General features: G+C 44.7%; 2 protein-coding genes across 2 annotated transcripts in view; one reads left to right on the top strand and one right to left on the bottom strand.

Moving 5' to 3' along the window:
- Positions 1–1,532: 1,532 nt before the first annotated feature.
- Galla-2 (MIP18 family protein galla-2) lies at positions 1,533–12,873 on the bottom strand. Its single transcript, XM_077686338.1, has 4 exons — positions 12,591–12,873; positions 7,860–7,939; positions 5,536–5,707; positions 1,533–2,235 (listed from the first exon to the last, which is right to left on the bottom strand). Exons 1-4 carry the CDS (start codon positions 12,715–12,717, stop codon positions 2,141–2,143), a joined length of 474 nt encoding a protein of 157 aa, XP_077542464.1. The 5' UTR covers positions 12,718–12,873; the 3' UTR covers positions 1,533–2,140.
- A 77-nt stretch (positions 12,874–12,950) lies between these two features.
- The window catches only part of LOC144155091 (tetratricopeptide repeat protein 5-like), a 39,854-nt gene continuing 39,531 nt past the window's right edge, over positions 12,951–13,273 (top strand). The window contains exon 1 of the mRNA XM_077686337.1: positions 12,951–13,203. Within this exon, the coding sequence (XP_077542463.1) occupies positions 13,117–13,203 (87 nt within the window). The 5' untranslated portion in view covers positions 12,951–13,116. The remainder of the gene's footprint in view (positions 13,204–13,273) is intronic.

Here is a 13,273-nt window from a genome sequence, read left to right as displayed (position 1 = left end):
CATAAAGTTTCTACCAGTACACGTAGGAAACTCTATGCCTACTGAAACCGTACGACTGAACTGGGCAAAATGGTTGATTCATAAAGTAACAGCACAAAACAGCTAGGTGAAACCTGAAGCCACACCTGACTTTTGGCTTTGCCCTGTTCCATTAGTACCACTACAATATTTCGCAGGGAAAGCCCACGTGGATCAGATAACCCAGCTGTGCCAAGTGTGCGGTTAAGACTGGAGAAATTAAATGGGAAAAGGATGTGGTTTGGCCGCACCAACCACGGCACACTGTGCAAAAGCACATTTTCTTGCACCAAATATTTCACGAAGGTCACAACAATTTCAAATTTCCCACTCATACTAGCCCACCATGCACTGCGACTGGCAACATCTGTAGCAACGCGGGGTGTGCAGACACCATGTCCAAGGCTTTGCTTTTAGGAAACATCCTGCCGACACTCCCTAGTCAATATGGCATTGGCATCACAACTGGGAGGAGACAGGTTCAATGCTGACCCCAACAGTGTTTTAATGCGAAAGCATTAATTAAATGACCCAGTTAGTGAAAATGCTGCCCTCCCGTGATAGTAGCGAGAAAGTGCTCTTACACCCACGTGACCATATAATGAATATTTCTATAGCTGTTAATAAAATGTTGTGCTTTTTTCAAGAATGCATCACATTAAAAATCAGAATAAATAGAAAAGCAACTCTCGATTTTCTTCAAAATTGGGAAGCTGAGACTCCTCAAGCACAACAATACTGCACAGAAATGTGGCATTTTTTTCCCCTGAAGGTACAAGTGGCTGAACTTTGGCCTTGGAGATGCGTCTCTGTGCCATGCACAACATTATAAAAAGTGTCTGTTCGCATCTTGTGGCAACACCAGGAAATGTTCAACTTTTAAGACCTTCTAAAGAAGCAAGCCATACTTTTAGGGGTTTTTTTTGCCATATTTGAATAAAAATTTGCTAACCCAGCTATGCTTGAAGCCAAGGCAGGCATAGAGCAAGCCTTTGCGGGCAACAATTTTTTCTTAAGCAAAAAAAAAGAGCCAGGTAAAAAAAAAAATTGTCGATATCTGTAACTGACTCCGTGTTGGGCGGGTACACCATAAGGGATGCAATGACATTCATATGGTAGCCACAGTCCCCACCCAGTGACGAAGCCAAGTTCCTCCTTGGAAGGAGATCCCTGCCGGCAATACCTTCTACAGCACAGTAACATTGCGGACCATTCTGCTTGCAGAATATACCAAGACAACCTCATTAGCTATAGAATTCACAGGACGTGACAAAACAAAACAGTTCAATTGTGTTAAATGGGGCAGTTGTTTAAAAGAAAGTTTTAAAAATAAAATGTGATTCTAGGTTAGAAAAACTGACTTTTGCTTAGTTTTAAAAATAAAATGTGATTCTAGGTTAGAAAAACTGACTTTTGCTTGGACATGCCTGGCATACCAAGCCTGTAGTGAAATTTTCTTTTGATAGGGTTCCAATCACAGCGATAGTAAAGCACTGACACAGAAAATCTCACCATTTTGGTGCAAGGGCATTTATTGTGGTAAATTGCTGAATGATGTTATTGTTTAATCATTTAGATTAAAAATCATTCCTTTTATATTTTGACATGTACGGCAGCACAAAATTAAAGTGATGTGTTTGTAACATCTGTGTCCACTTGGTGGTTCCTATTGTCATAGAAAGCACAACAAACTTACAAGTGGCAAATGATGGTCCGCACTGCGGCTGGGACATACATTTGAAGAATGCACAGGACTGCTTCCCGGATACTACAGAACAAAATCTGGGCAGCTCTAGCGGCCAGGTGTCTGATCACAGCCAGCTCTAGCACCACGATTCATTCATGTGCTGGTGGCATCTCCCAAGGTGGGCATGTCAACGCTGCTGGCCTCTCGGATGTCGTTATGCAAAAACACGGTGGCCTATAGGTCAGTTCTACGGTCGGCACATCATGTACCTTCAGCGAAGGCAGACAGCAACTCTTTGTTGAAGCACGTGCAGCGTCCACCGCCAGTTAGGCTCCAAATAGCGTAATGAAGTCCTTGTGTGCTATCACATATCTATCCTTTATTACAACTACTGCGCTTGTCGCTAAAGAATTGATTTGCCCCTGAAGGACCCCCTTACTGTGTCCAAATGCACCTGTTGACAACTTGCAGTAGGTGTGAATTTTCCAGGGCTGCAGCAACCCGTTCTTTGTCATCCAACTGCTTGTTGACTGTCAAAAAAGATACACAAGGGCAGCATTAGCTTTAAGCAACAACCAACTCACAAACTTAACAAAGACTAAACTACGTTCGGCCAGTTCCTGGCTGTCCGGCAACAATAATCGACTAGTGGACTGTCACGAGTGCCACACTTCAGAAAAACTTGTGAAATCGTGGCTTTGCCTTGAAACAGCAATTTTTACCAGGTGGCAGCCAGCACGCATGCTTCAAATAATACTCAGGCTTATCTTTACGGCTTCCAGTGGCAGTGCCTTCAATGAACTTCTCCGTCGACCTTCCTCAAACCCGGCCTTTCCATGGCATTCAAGCACACACTGCAGACAGTACCTGCCAGACTAGTTAACAGTTGCAATTCATTTTCATCAGCCCATCAGCCTGAAGCAATACTTTTTGATGAGATGGACACAGTAGAGCCCCGGGTGCTGCGTTGTCCCGACTGCTTAGTCATCGTCAGTCAGCCCCGGCACCGCCCCATAGAATGCCATGCATTAGAAACCCTGCTGTTACACTGTAATCACGGGAATGTTCCTGCGTGCTATGTCTACAATTGGTGCATCAAGCCGGCCTAAGACAAACGCTGACATCCATGTTGGATTTTCACGCGGTTAGGCCTGGCCTGGCTACGGGACTAACTTTTTACGAAATGTTTCTGCAATGCAGACGGCAGAGATGATCAAATCGTAGGTGGCAAAGCTTTTCAGACTGTCACCCACTCAACACAGCCATTGAAGCTGTTGGTACCAGTGGCATCAGTTGTAGCGATTACACCTCTGTGGATAACGCCACTGTCACCTCTGAGGCCCTCACCCCTGACCAGACCATGGCTGAATGTGCCTAGGGTTTCCACCTACCCGGTTTTTGACCGGCCCGAGCGGTTTTTTAGACAGCTGGCCCGTACTTAAAATTGGCCGTCATTGGCTGGTTTCTTGGCCACCGTACCGCGATTATTTTATTTTTTTGGCATTTTATAAGCGTTATTCCGCAACTACGACGATAATTATGTGTCGGCAAGTTGCGCAAAGACACGCAAGCAGAGAAAATATGCGGGCGAATGCGGGCGAGATGCAAAGAAGAGCTTTTAATGGACGAAGTATGTGTGGTTACTTTTCAGTGCAGCACATTTACAGCAATAACCAAAATTTCAGTAACTTTCAGTACAAACATTATGTTGATCCCTCTCTAGGAAAATGCCACAATATATATGGCATTGCATGTCATAAAACGTAGCTTCTTTTTTTTCTACACAAAGCCAACCTTAATACCACGCTCCCTCTCCCCCCCCCCCCTCCTTCCCCCCGAAGGGCCAGTTTTTTTTTCGGGGAAAGGTGGCAACCCTAAATGTACCAATTCATCAAACAGAGGAGATGAAGATTAGGAGGGGAAGGGGAAGGGGAAGCAAGCATCCGCTGTAGCCAAACTTTACGTCGGTTGTCGGGGAGTTGGACTTGCCGAGAAGGCATGTGCGATCAAGTGATGAACAACCACGCTGAAGGCATCATGCTGTGGGCACTTATCCAAACAAACAAACAAACAAACAAACAAACAAACAAACAAACAAAAATAAAAATAAATACAGCCACACGGCACCGCAAGCTCTCGAGAAACAAACCGTCTTGTGCTCACTGGTTGTGAAAAAATTTTGGCAGACAAGGCTGTATGATCCTTTTAAATGGTAAGTAAGCAATGAAGTTGTGTACAGTTCACCATTACTGGTATTTTTCAGTTGTTCCAGTTTTATTGCTCTCGTGTTTTTTTCTTGTTTTTTTTTTTTTCCCCGTAAAAATAACTCAGCGTGGTTCCCCTGTATAACCTTGAGCTGTGCCTGCTCTTCACCACACAGCATGCAGCACACTTCCACTTGCACTGCTACTTTGTCAAGAAAACTTGACCCTCCAGTTCATCATCACAGTATGAAGTCAACACTTTACTTTTACTCGGTGTAATCTAGGCTTGAGCACATGGGTTGCTACCGCACTCTATTTTATAGCACACGCAAGGTATGTGCTTACTGAATACAACCAACCAAGTTTACTGGAAATAGGAAGACGTATTTCAAGAATCTCAGCCCTCCCTGTGGGCAAATTAACAAAAAAAGCAGCTGACATGGAGAACAAGGCATGGAAACAAACCTGGGGTGTGCCTTATGAAACTACGTTTACAATGTACCCTTATTAGTTAGAGGGACACTGAAGTGACTTTGTCGAAGTCTTATTTGTGGCTACATTGCACAATTTAACCCATGGGCTTTATTAGAAAGTGTAGAGCTTTAGTTTTTCTGTAATTTATGGCAGGAGATAAAACACCATGAGCTATTCAAGGCCACCACACTGACTACTGCAATGACATCGTACTGGTTAGCAACATATTTTTGCTTTCTCGGCCTTCCGAATCTGGATTTCCACCAATTTCATGGTGAATGACAACATTTTTATTTGTTGGTGCACATACTGAGCAGATCAGGCCTTCTAGAAATGGCTAAACTTGGCCTTGCAGATTTACCAGTGTAACCGACATCAGCAAATTACTGGGGAGGATGGTGCAAGGAAAACAGCACTTTCAAACAGTGTTCTCATTAAAAAAAAAAGTGCATGAACTGGTCAAAAAGGCTCAGAATATGCTTTATGCATTCCAACGTTTAATCTGGTGGGGTAATTGGGCCATGTTTGCCACTCACTTCAGTGCCCTTATAAAGCTAGTGATGATCAACTTAACCATTCTTCTTCGTTCTGTCATAGACGTAACATGATGCCCATTTGTTTTGTTTCTATTTACTGCGATACCTAATTCCATACTACCACTGCAGGAAAGTGACCAGTGGAAAGAAATTTGTGTCTAAACTTCCTATCCCTGCTATTTTTTTGCAACCTAAAGAAATTTGTGTCTAATCTTCCTATCCCTGCTATTTTTTTGCAACCTAAATAGTTTGCATGCTTACTGGGATTTCTTGCCTATCTGTCTTCCAATAGCTTACAAGGCTCATACAGCTCCAAGCATTACAAGTATACACAAAAAATATTTGTGCTAAGTATGCCTTCACATGCTTACAGGGCAATTTGATATAGCATTTATGCTCACCAAGAAGTGGTTAGAAGCGAGAATTTTACCTTGCCTTCTATGATTGTGCAATACAAAACCTTGAGCAGCGACTTCCACCCTAGTGCTGATGTTTCAACATGGTGCTTCTATTTGTCTTGAGATTTTGGCACCCAGCTGAGGCTACCCTCGTTACCAAAGACGCTACAAATTTATTCACGGCATCCCTGAGAGGAACGAATTTATCCTCTACTCACTGGCTGCTTCAGACACATGAGTGCCGGGGAGAATCCGGACGTCCAACTTGAACATGGGGGGTAGGCACCGCAGTAGTTTCACACGGATGGCGAGTCCGATGAGTGTAGCCATACTGCAGTGGGGAATGGTGGGCCGGAAGGCCACGTCAACCGAAAGTTCCTCCAGGTCCACCTAGGCCAAAGGATGGATGCAAATAAATGAGCACTGCAAGTCCACACTGTCCCGGGACCCTAAAGCCCCCTTTCCAAAAAAAAAAAAAAAAAAAAAACCCCACAATGAACACTTTCTTTAGGGTAAATGAGCAGGTTTGCACTATGAAAGAGATAAGGAAAAGCCCAAATGAATGACGCCACATGGACAAACGTGCTCATACGGCACATTAGTCTGTACACAGACCATCGAGGTGCACGAAACTATGTGTGCGAACCAACTCGCATCAGTGCACTAAGATAGTGCCACTTTGTCCACACAATGCAAAGGCCTTAACTGCTGCTCCGGGGCAGTCAGCGCCAACTGAGCCTCCCACATGCCCCAAAAATCTCCAGCAAAACAATGTTTGACTGGCAACCCTGCCATAATGCACACAACATGCAGTTTGAATGTGGTACTGCAACACGCATGGAGGCATTCCAGCATAAAATGCACACGCACATATACGCCAGCTACACAACAGTTTAAAGTGATGCCTTCACTGTGGCTGCCGCACATGAATAACTGAGAACACTGAATCTACAATGTTGCTGATGCCATTTAAATTGGCATGATGCCATTTAAAGTGGACACAGTCGCATTGTGAGATCGATAGGCAACAAGCACAAGAGATTGTTTGATAAGAAAATGAGGAAACAGGGAAAAAAAAAAAAAAAGATTTGCTTGGTCCAAGTCACGATACTTCTCATATGTCTTCTGAAAATAAGATTTTCATACCATCCGCAAAGCTGCTTCTTCAGGGTACAAAAACATCAAAAAGACATGGGTACACCATACCAACACGACGGAGTGAACACAGGGTATGAGGAAAGCAGAATATGAGGAAAGCAATGGTACTGCACTAAACATTTATTGATTGATTGATTGTAGGGTTTAACGCGCCGACGCAACGCAGGCGATGAGGCGCGCCGTAGTGGAGGGCTCCGGAATAATTTTGACCACCTGGGGATCTTTATCGTGCGCCGAAATCTCGTACACACGGGCGTTTTTGCTTTTCGCCTCCATCAGAAAAGCGGCCGCCGCGGCCGGGAATCGAACCCGCGACCTCGTGCTCAGCAGCGCAACGCCTTAGCCACTGAGCCACCGCGGCGGGTCTACTGCACTAAACAGACAAACAATGCAGACCCAAGCATGAAGTCACTGCAGTCTCTGGCAGGCAGGAAAAAAATCCCAAAATGTGCTAAGTGGCAGCTGTGTGCAACACAGCAATAAGACATCGTCATGCCAATACAAAAAGGCCTTTAGCTTCTCTTTTATACACAATACAGTAGCTGACTGTTTTTTCGGACTCCAAAAATTCAGACTTGCTGGATACTTCGAATTTCCCCGAGGAACCGCCACTTGTCCTATAGGAGTAATGTATATGAACGGATATTTCGGACAAAATAAAGCCAGAAGTTCAATTTTTCTGATAAATTTTTCCGCCTCAGGGCCACGATGCGACTCTAGGACGACGCCGTTTTGATCCTAACTACCTGGCTAGCTTCGTATTGGATGGGGATTGGCTTTACTCCTGCCGGGGCAACCAACTTTGATCTTTCGCGACATTTCGAGAGTTTTCTGCCGTAGACAGCAACATAGTGCTGTGCGCGGAGCTAACAGACAATGAGATTGCGCGCAAAGTGACCGCGCTGCCGCAGAGGGACTCTGACCCCGATGAAGACACTCCCAACCGCCCGCAACCATCAACGCCAGACATTGTCAACACTTTGGCGTTGTCGAATGTTTATGAAGAAAACACTACGCTTACAGAGGTGCGAGCAGACGTTCTCGCACGAAGGAGGAATTTCAGGCAAGGAACCATTCGCGACTTCTTCAGTCCTATTTAAAGTAAATGAAGTTTGTTTTTGCCACTCGTGGATTTTTTGGACTGCTCTTTTATTCAGACTATTTTCGTTCCCCTCCAGGACTGCAAAATCAGTCGGCTACTGTATGCACCTTTGCCAACCCAAGTATGTACAAATAAATCAGCATACATAATCTGCATACCTCAATTTTCTCGTGACAGCTTAGAGTCACAATCATGCAATTACAAACACACTGTGCTTTGAGAAATGTACAGATAAATAAAAGTGGTTAATTGCATGCATAGAAATGTGCTGGGCCTACTCACTGTTATGTTCTTTTCATCAACCACATTCAATTCTTCCAATGTGAGAGGGTGCTCTGGATCATTGATGGACCGAATATGATGTGCAAGGTGTTAAGGAGCACAGTCCAGGATCCGCAATACCTTTTAATTTGGTGAGCAGACTGGAGAAGGAATGAATAACACTACCAAAAGCGAGAGCTCTTACTGTCATTGAAAAGCTGTGCTTTGTGCTACTACAATAAAGTAAAAAATGCAACTAAAAGTCAATAAATTTCCACTTCGCTATCTTCAGTAAACAAGGAAATGATAAAACAACGTAATCATATTAACGAAACCAAAATTGGGGGGATCCAAAAATTTGTTTGATTAAGGTGTACTAGTTCAATTTACAAGTTTATACTGCACATGACCAGAATAGAACATGAATAAAATAATTTGGCAGCTCCAATTAAGCTAGTTCTAGTGACCGAGATGCCACTACAACGATGGTAAAAATAAAGAGCAGGAGCCAGGTTAGAGGAAAACCACATAATGCAGAAGACAGATTCAATACTGTTCATTAATACTTGTTTCCTATGCCAATGACAGGACAATTAAATCTGCAAAAGACTACATTGTCAAATGAAACTTTCTGTGGACAGTAAGCACTAAGCCTTCAATTTCTTAGAGCCACATGCGCCATGCCGCTGGGACTCAATGTTGTGGTGGTGCGTGCATGACAGCTTGATATTTGCTGCTTTCAGTTTGCTGTTTTACACATATAGTGTGCTATCGAGTCAATATCCCCATAACGCAAACAATTTATGTTCGTTTAGGTTACACTTACATACATTCCGAAAGAGCTGCTAAGTCTTTGTCATGATGTTTCATGGACTCAACGCTGCTACATGCACCTTGGGTACTTGATCGTTCCAACAAACCCTTCGCATACACTAGTGGTTTTATCAAGGTCCGAGAAAAATGGGCGGACCGTTCTACTGCACATTCATTTTTTCTTAATGTGGCTGCGCCATCACACGCATACGCCAGGCTACCGCAACAAAGAAGACTGAGTCCCTGCAGTAAAAGAATGGGATTTTTTTAGAAGTTTTGAAACGAGCTTTGTTGGCAGGCTACAACGTAAAAGCTGGATGTAAACATTATGTCGCTTGTTACACTGCATGCATTTCTTATTTTCAGGAAAGTTACAATGGCATCTGATAAAGCACATTGTACAAAATAAAAACTCCAGAATGCTAACAGGATACTGTCATGGCAGGCAGGAACCTTCTCACATAGCTGGCATGAACACAATGCTCTGCACACTATTCCCGCGCAGTTTTCAGCTCTAGGTAAATTTCAACCATGCGTAACTGAATGCCCCCGAGAAATCTGAATCAAATACTGCCATGAACACCACACAAAACCATCCACACTGGAGCAGAACACCATCATTTGCTGTCAACACTGCAAAAATGAAGACCTTGTGCTGTGGTGCCATGGTGCTACCAAGCTGTTGAAAGCCCAGTGCATACTATTTTTGACAGAGCCCGACAACTTGCTGCAGTGCATGTAACGGGCAAGGAAGAAGGCATTTCGGGGCCACAATGTGCAAAGACAAGGGCCTTATGGTCCTTAAAGGGGGTCGAGCTAATACACAGCCTGTGGACAGCACTATCAGTCTTGTTTCCAATGTTTCCAAACCGTGTGCCCCAATGGCTGGAACAGAGTTCCTGGAGCAGCGTCAACAAAAAGTCAGTAGAATTCCTCTGGGTGACATGGGCCAACATGAATGAAGCACTGCAGGGTGACGTCAGGTGGGCATCATTCAACGCCCAGGAAAAGATCCAGAAGCTAAGCTTCGAAATGCAAGCCTGGTCTCTCGGAATCGAGAGGTAGGTACACTGGGTGTGCCAATACCTTTTCTTTACTGGATGATCAAACCGTTGGATGCACCGCCTGAGCAGACTTTTGTCTAAGCATGAAGTGCCATTGCTTAATATGAGCAGGCCGAAAGAGACCATTTTAAGGGGAAGGCATTGCGCGAGCAAATCAAAGACGTGGAGACCAGGTCCTGAGGAAGAGGGCAGCCAACAAACTGGCACTGCAGTTCAGAGCAGGCATGGAGGGAACTTACGGAAGTGGGGAGAGTAACGGAACACACTAAGCAGGGACTCCAGTGCTGGAAGGAAGAACACTACAGTGTATTGGTACGTCCTCAGTTGCAACAATAAGCACGCACATTTGCGCACATTCAGAAACGCCGCTTTTTTTTTTTTTTTTTTTTTTTTTTTTTAAGACCACACTACTGGGAGCTCGCGCGTGCAAAAGCGGTAGCAAAGGAAACCAGTCCCCGCCCTCTCCGATGGGGGAGCATGGGAGGATTCCTGCAATTTTCAGTGGCTCTGCCTGCTCGTCTGCTGTGACCACAACTGTCTCGCAGTGAACTGCTCCTTGGCGAGTGCCCGGGTCACCTCACAGCTCACATGGCCCAGGCACTCTGATTGGCTCGTCGAGCTTGGCAAAAGCGGCGGGTTGCGAAAAATGGGTCCGAGACCCATCCTTGTGCAGCATAGGAATGTTTCCATGAAAGGGCGTTTTGCCGCAAGTGAGGACGTACCTTATGAGTGTAGCGAGCAGCAGCTCAATGAAATAGCGTGCATGGATTTGTGGCTAAGCCCCTATTAAAGGAAAAAGCCTTATACCTGTATCCATACAATCCTAATCTTGTTTCTATGCCAACGTCCCTCCGCTTTCATACATACTTGCAGGCGATATTCTGTTCTGGTAGGTACAAGCCTGGCACTTCTGGTGCGGCACAAATCGTTAATAAAACATGCTAATACGCTGTGCTTGAACATTAAACTGACCCAAGAGATCCCAGTTAATCCACCCTTATGTATGAAAAGAATGCGTAGAATTGAGCTCTAAGAATATTTTAGAGCAAACAAATTTGCCGCATATCTGCTCTTTTGGCTGCAAATTTTGCCAAAAGATGATAGTCTTCTGCTGCTCTTGCCCTGTAAATGCCTCTCTTCTGGCCCCTGCCCACCTATCACGCTCTTCCCATACTGCCTCGTTCCTCCCACAATAAGCACGGTGGAGGTTTGCTCAAGTTAATTCAATATTCCCGCGTCCCACCGCTCGTGTGCCGCCTATTCCATGGAACCTTCTTAGGCTTGAAATGTAAGGTTTGGGCTACGGTTCTCTGCTGAGGCACGAGCTCGTAACTTTGGGTGAAAACATTATTTTTAACAGATTTGTTTATTTTCTATCTCAAATATTGTGGGGATCCTTTAGATCCTCTTTTCCTGTCCCTCCGAGCGTGGCCTTCAAACGAGCGTGCTTTCCCACGCCGCATGTGACGTCACCTCGCGGCTCAACAATGTTGACAAGTATGAAGAATTGCAGAATATTTAGGGGTTCAGAAAGGTTCTGCCTACATAAACTTCTCGTTTAAGAATTATTGTATCTTTTGGCCGGGTGGCTGAATCGAAGTACAGATGAGAATTTTTGGGTTTACGTAGCATAATTTTAAAAAATCATGGGTTTTGAAAACTTCTCACTGTCAGGGCTCGTACCCCGGCCGTTCACTACAAAACCCGCAATTCTCCCTTTAGGCTACTTAGGCCGAACAGTGGAGCTCTTTTAGCAGTTGGTCGAATGAACAGAGGGAGTGTTCCAAGCGAACCAGTAGATGGCGCTGGGTGTGTACAGGAAGTCCCGGGCTTGTACCCATCTGGAAACAGAACGTCACCAGATGCAGCAGGTCTTTAGTGCATGCATTCGAGAAACTTCTGTTACGGATAGCTCACGTACAGGTGAAAACATAATATTCCGGACCACGCAAGCGCGTGGCGAAAACCACCGCTGCACTCTTTGTAGGCATGGTTCCTACTGCCAAGACCAATACAGTGTGCATGCACGTTTTTGTGTACTTGTAGGCATGCACGTTTTCTTGCTTCGCCAGCCGTGCTATGATTGTCAATAACCTGCCATGGGTCAATGGCTAAGTAGTGTTCCGTGCACACCGATGGCACATTTTGCTCCACTGAGCATATACGTGCCAATTCGCAAGCGTTTCTGTATGTTTTCTTGGTGTGCTAATCTATTGTTACTCGAAAGGGTTTCTTTGATGTATTGTTTTCTACTTTATCATCAAACAACATTGGCTTAGCCTGCTGACGTTTTCGAAACATAAAAAAAAAACCTTTCCGAGGGACGATTATACAAAACACAAATACCACAGACGCAAAAGCCGGTGAATTGGCCCGTCTGGCCGTAGATCGGTCATCGCTGCGAAAGCAATTGTACAAAGGCATCGCCTCCAGGTGCCTTACTGAAAATCATAGCGCGGCTGCTGAGAACGAAAAACCTTGTATGCCTGCGACTACGCAGTTACGCGCATGCGCGCCGCATCGGTCTCGACAGCGGGTGCCCTGCCTCCAGAGTGCGCAGCAACGGTTTTTGTTGTGTCAATTGACACAACAATCTTGTAAATATGAAGAAAAAAAAAGGTCCGCCACGGGTCCGAATTCACTTTTGGTTTCGATAATATTTACTCCTCCTCTCAAAGGGGAGGGGAACTGGCCACATTAAGCAGCAAAAACGAAAGTTTTGGAGATTTGGTAACCTCTTGATCATAGCGCCCTTCTGTGAACAAAAGAGCATTAATTATTTAGTAGAACCAACAGACACAGAAGTAAAAATGTTGGTAGGTTGGTAAACTCGGATCGTGGCACATACCCACGTGGAAATATCAAAAAAGGATATCAAAAATCTCTCGTGCGTCAACTTCATCTTCAACTTCATCATTGAGTTCTTCCGTTGTGGTAACCCTGTCTTTTGCTTTTTCATAGGTCGATGGTGCAATGTTATCTAAACCGTCCCCTCGAAGCATAATGGTCGATGTAACGGTAAGGCTAGCGTCACTAAATGAAGGTAGAACCACAAAACACAAACAATTGCCACGATAATGCAACAAGAACCGTCCCGTTTCCTAAACAACAGCACGCACACGCACGCGCGGACGCGCACTTCCCATTGGCTAGATGGCTAGATGGCTTGATGCATAGAGCGACTGGCTTGATGAACGCGACTAACGCGACTTATTGACTAGGTTTTCATTGAACTAATTGTTCACTACCGTTTGTATTGAACTGCAAATTTGAGGCATTTTAATGGTTTATTTATATATCGTATTTTTGCTATTTATAACTTTGAGGCAATGCCAAGGCAATGCTTCAATGTTCGATGCTGCGGTTAAATCTGCTGAGGCTTATGTAACTCATGTGTGAAAATGGCAGACGACCAAATCGAGCAGACCGAGCCGTCAGAAAATCAAACTGAGGACCAAGCTGACTCGATTTCACTCGACTCAATAAAGGTAATGGCAATGTAGTGTTTAGACCGGATGCATTTATATGCAGAATGATCTGTGTTGTTGACGGTCTACC

The sequence above is a fragment of the Haemaphysalis longicornis genome, unplaced genomic scaffold, assembly GCF_048455015.1.
Source record: "Haemaphysalis longicornis isolate Haplotype H1 unplaced genomic scaffold, Haemaphysalis longicornis Haplotype H1 scaffold_1, whole genome shotgun sequence".
Lineage (NCBI taxonomy): Eukaryota > Metazoa > Arthropoda > Arachnida > Ixodida > Ixodidae > Haemaphysalis > Haemaphysalis longicornis.
The sequence above is the reverse complement of the archived record's forward strand: the minus strand, read 5'-3'. Positions and strand labels throughout refer to the sequence as shown.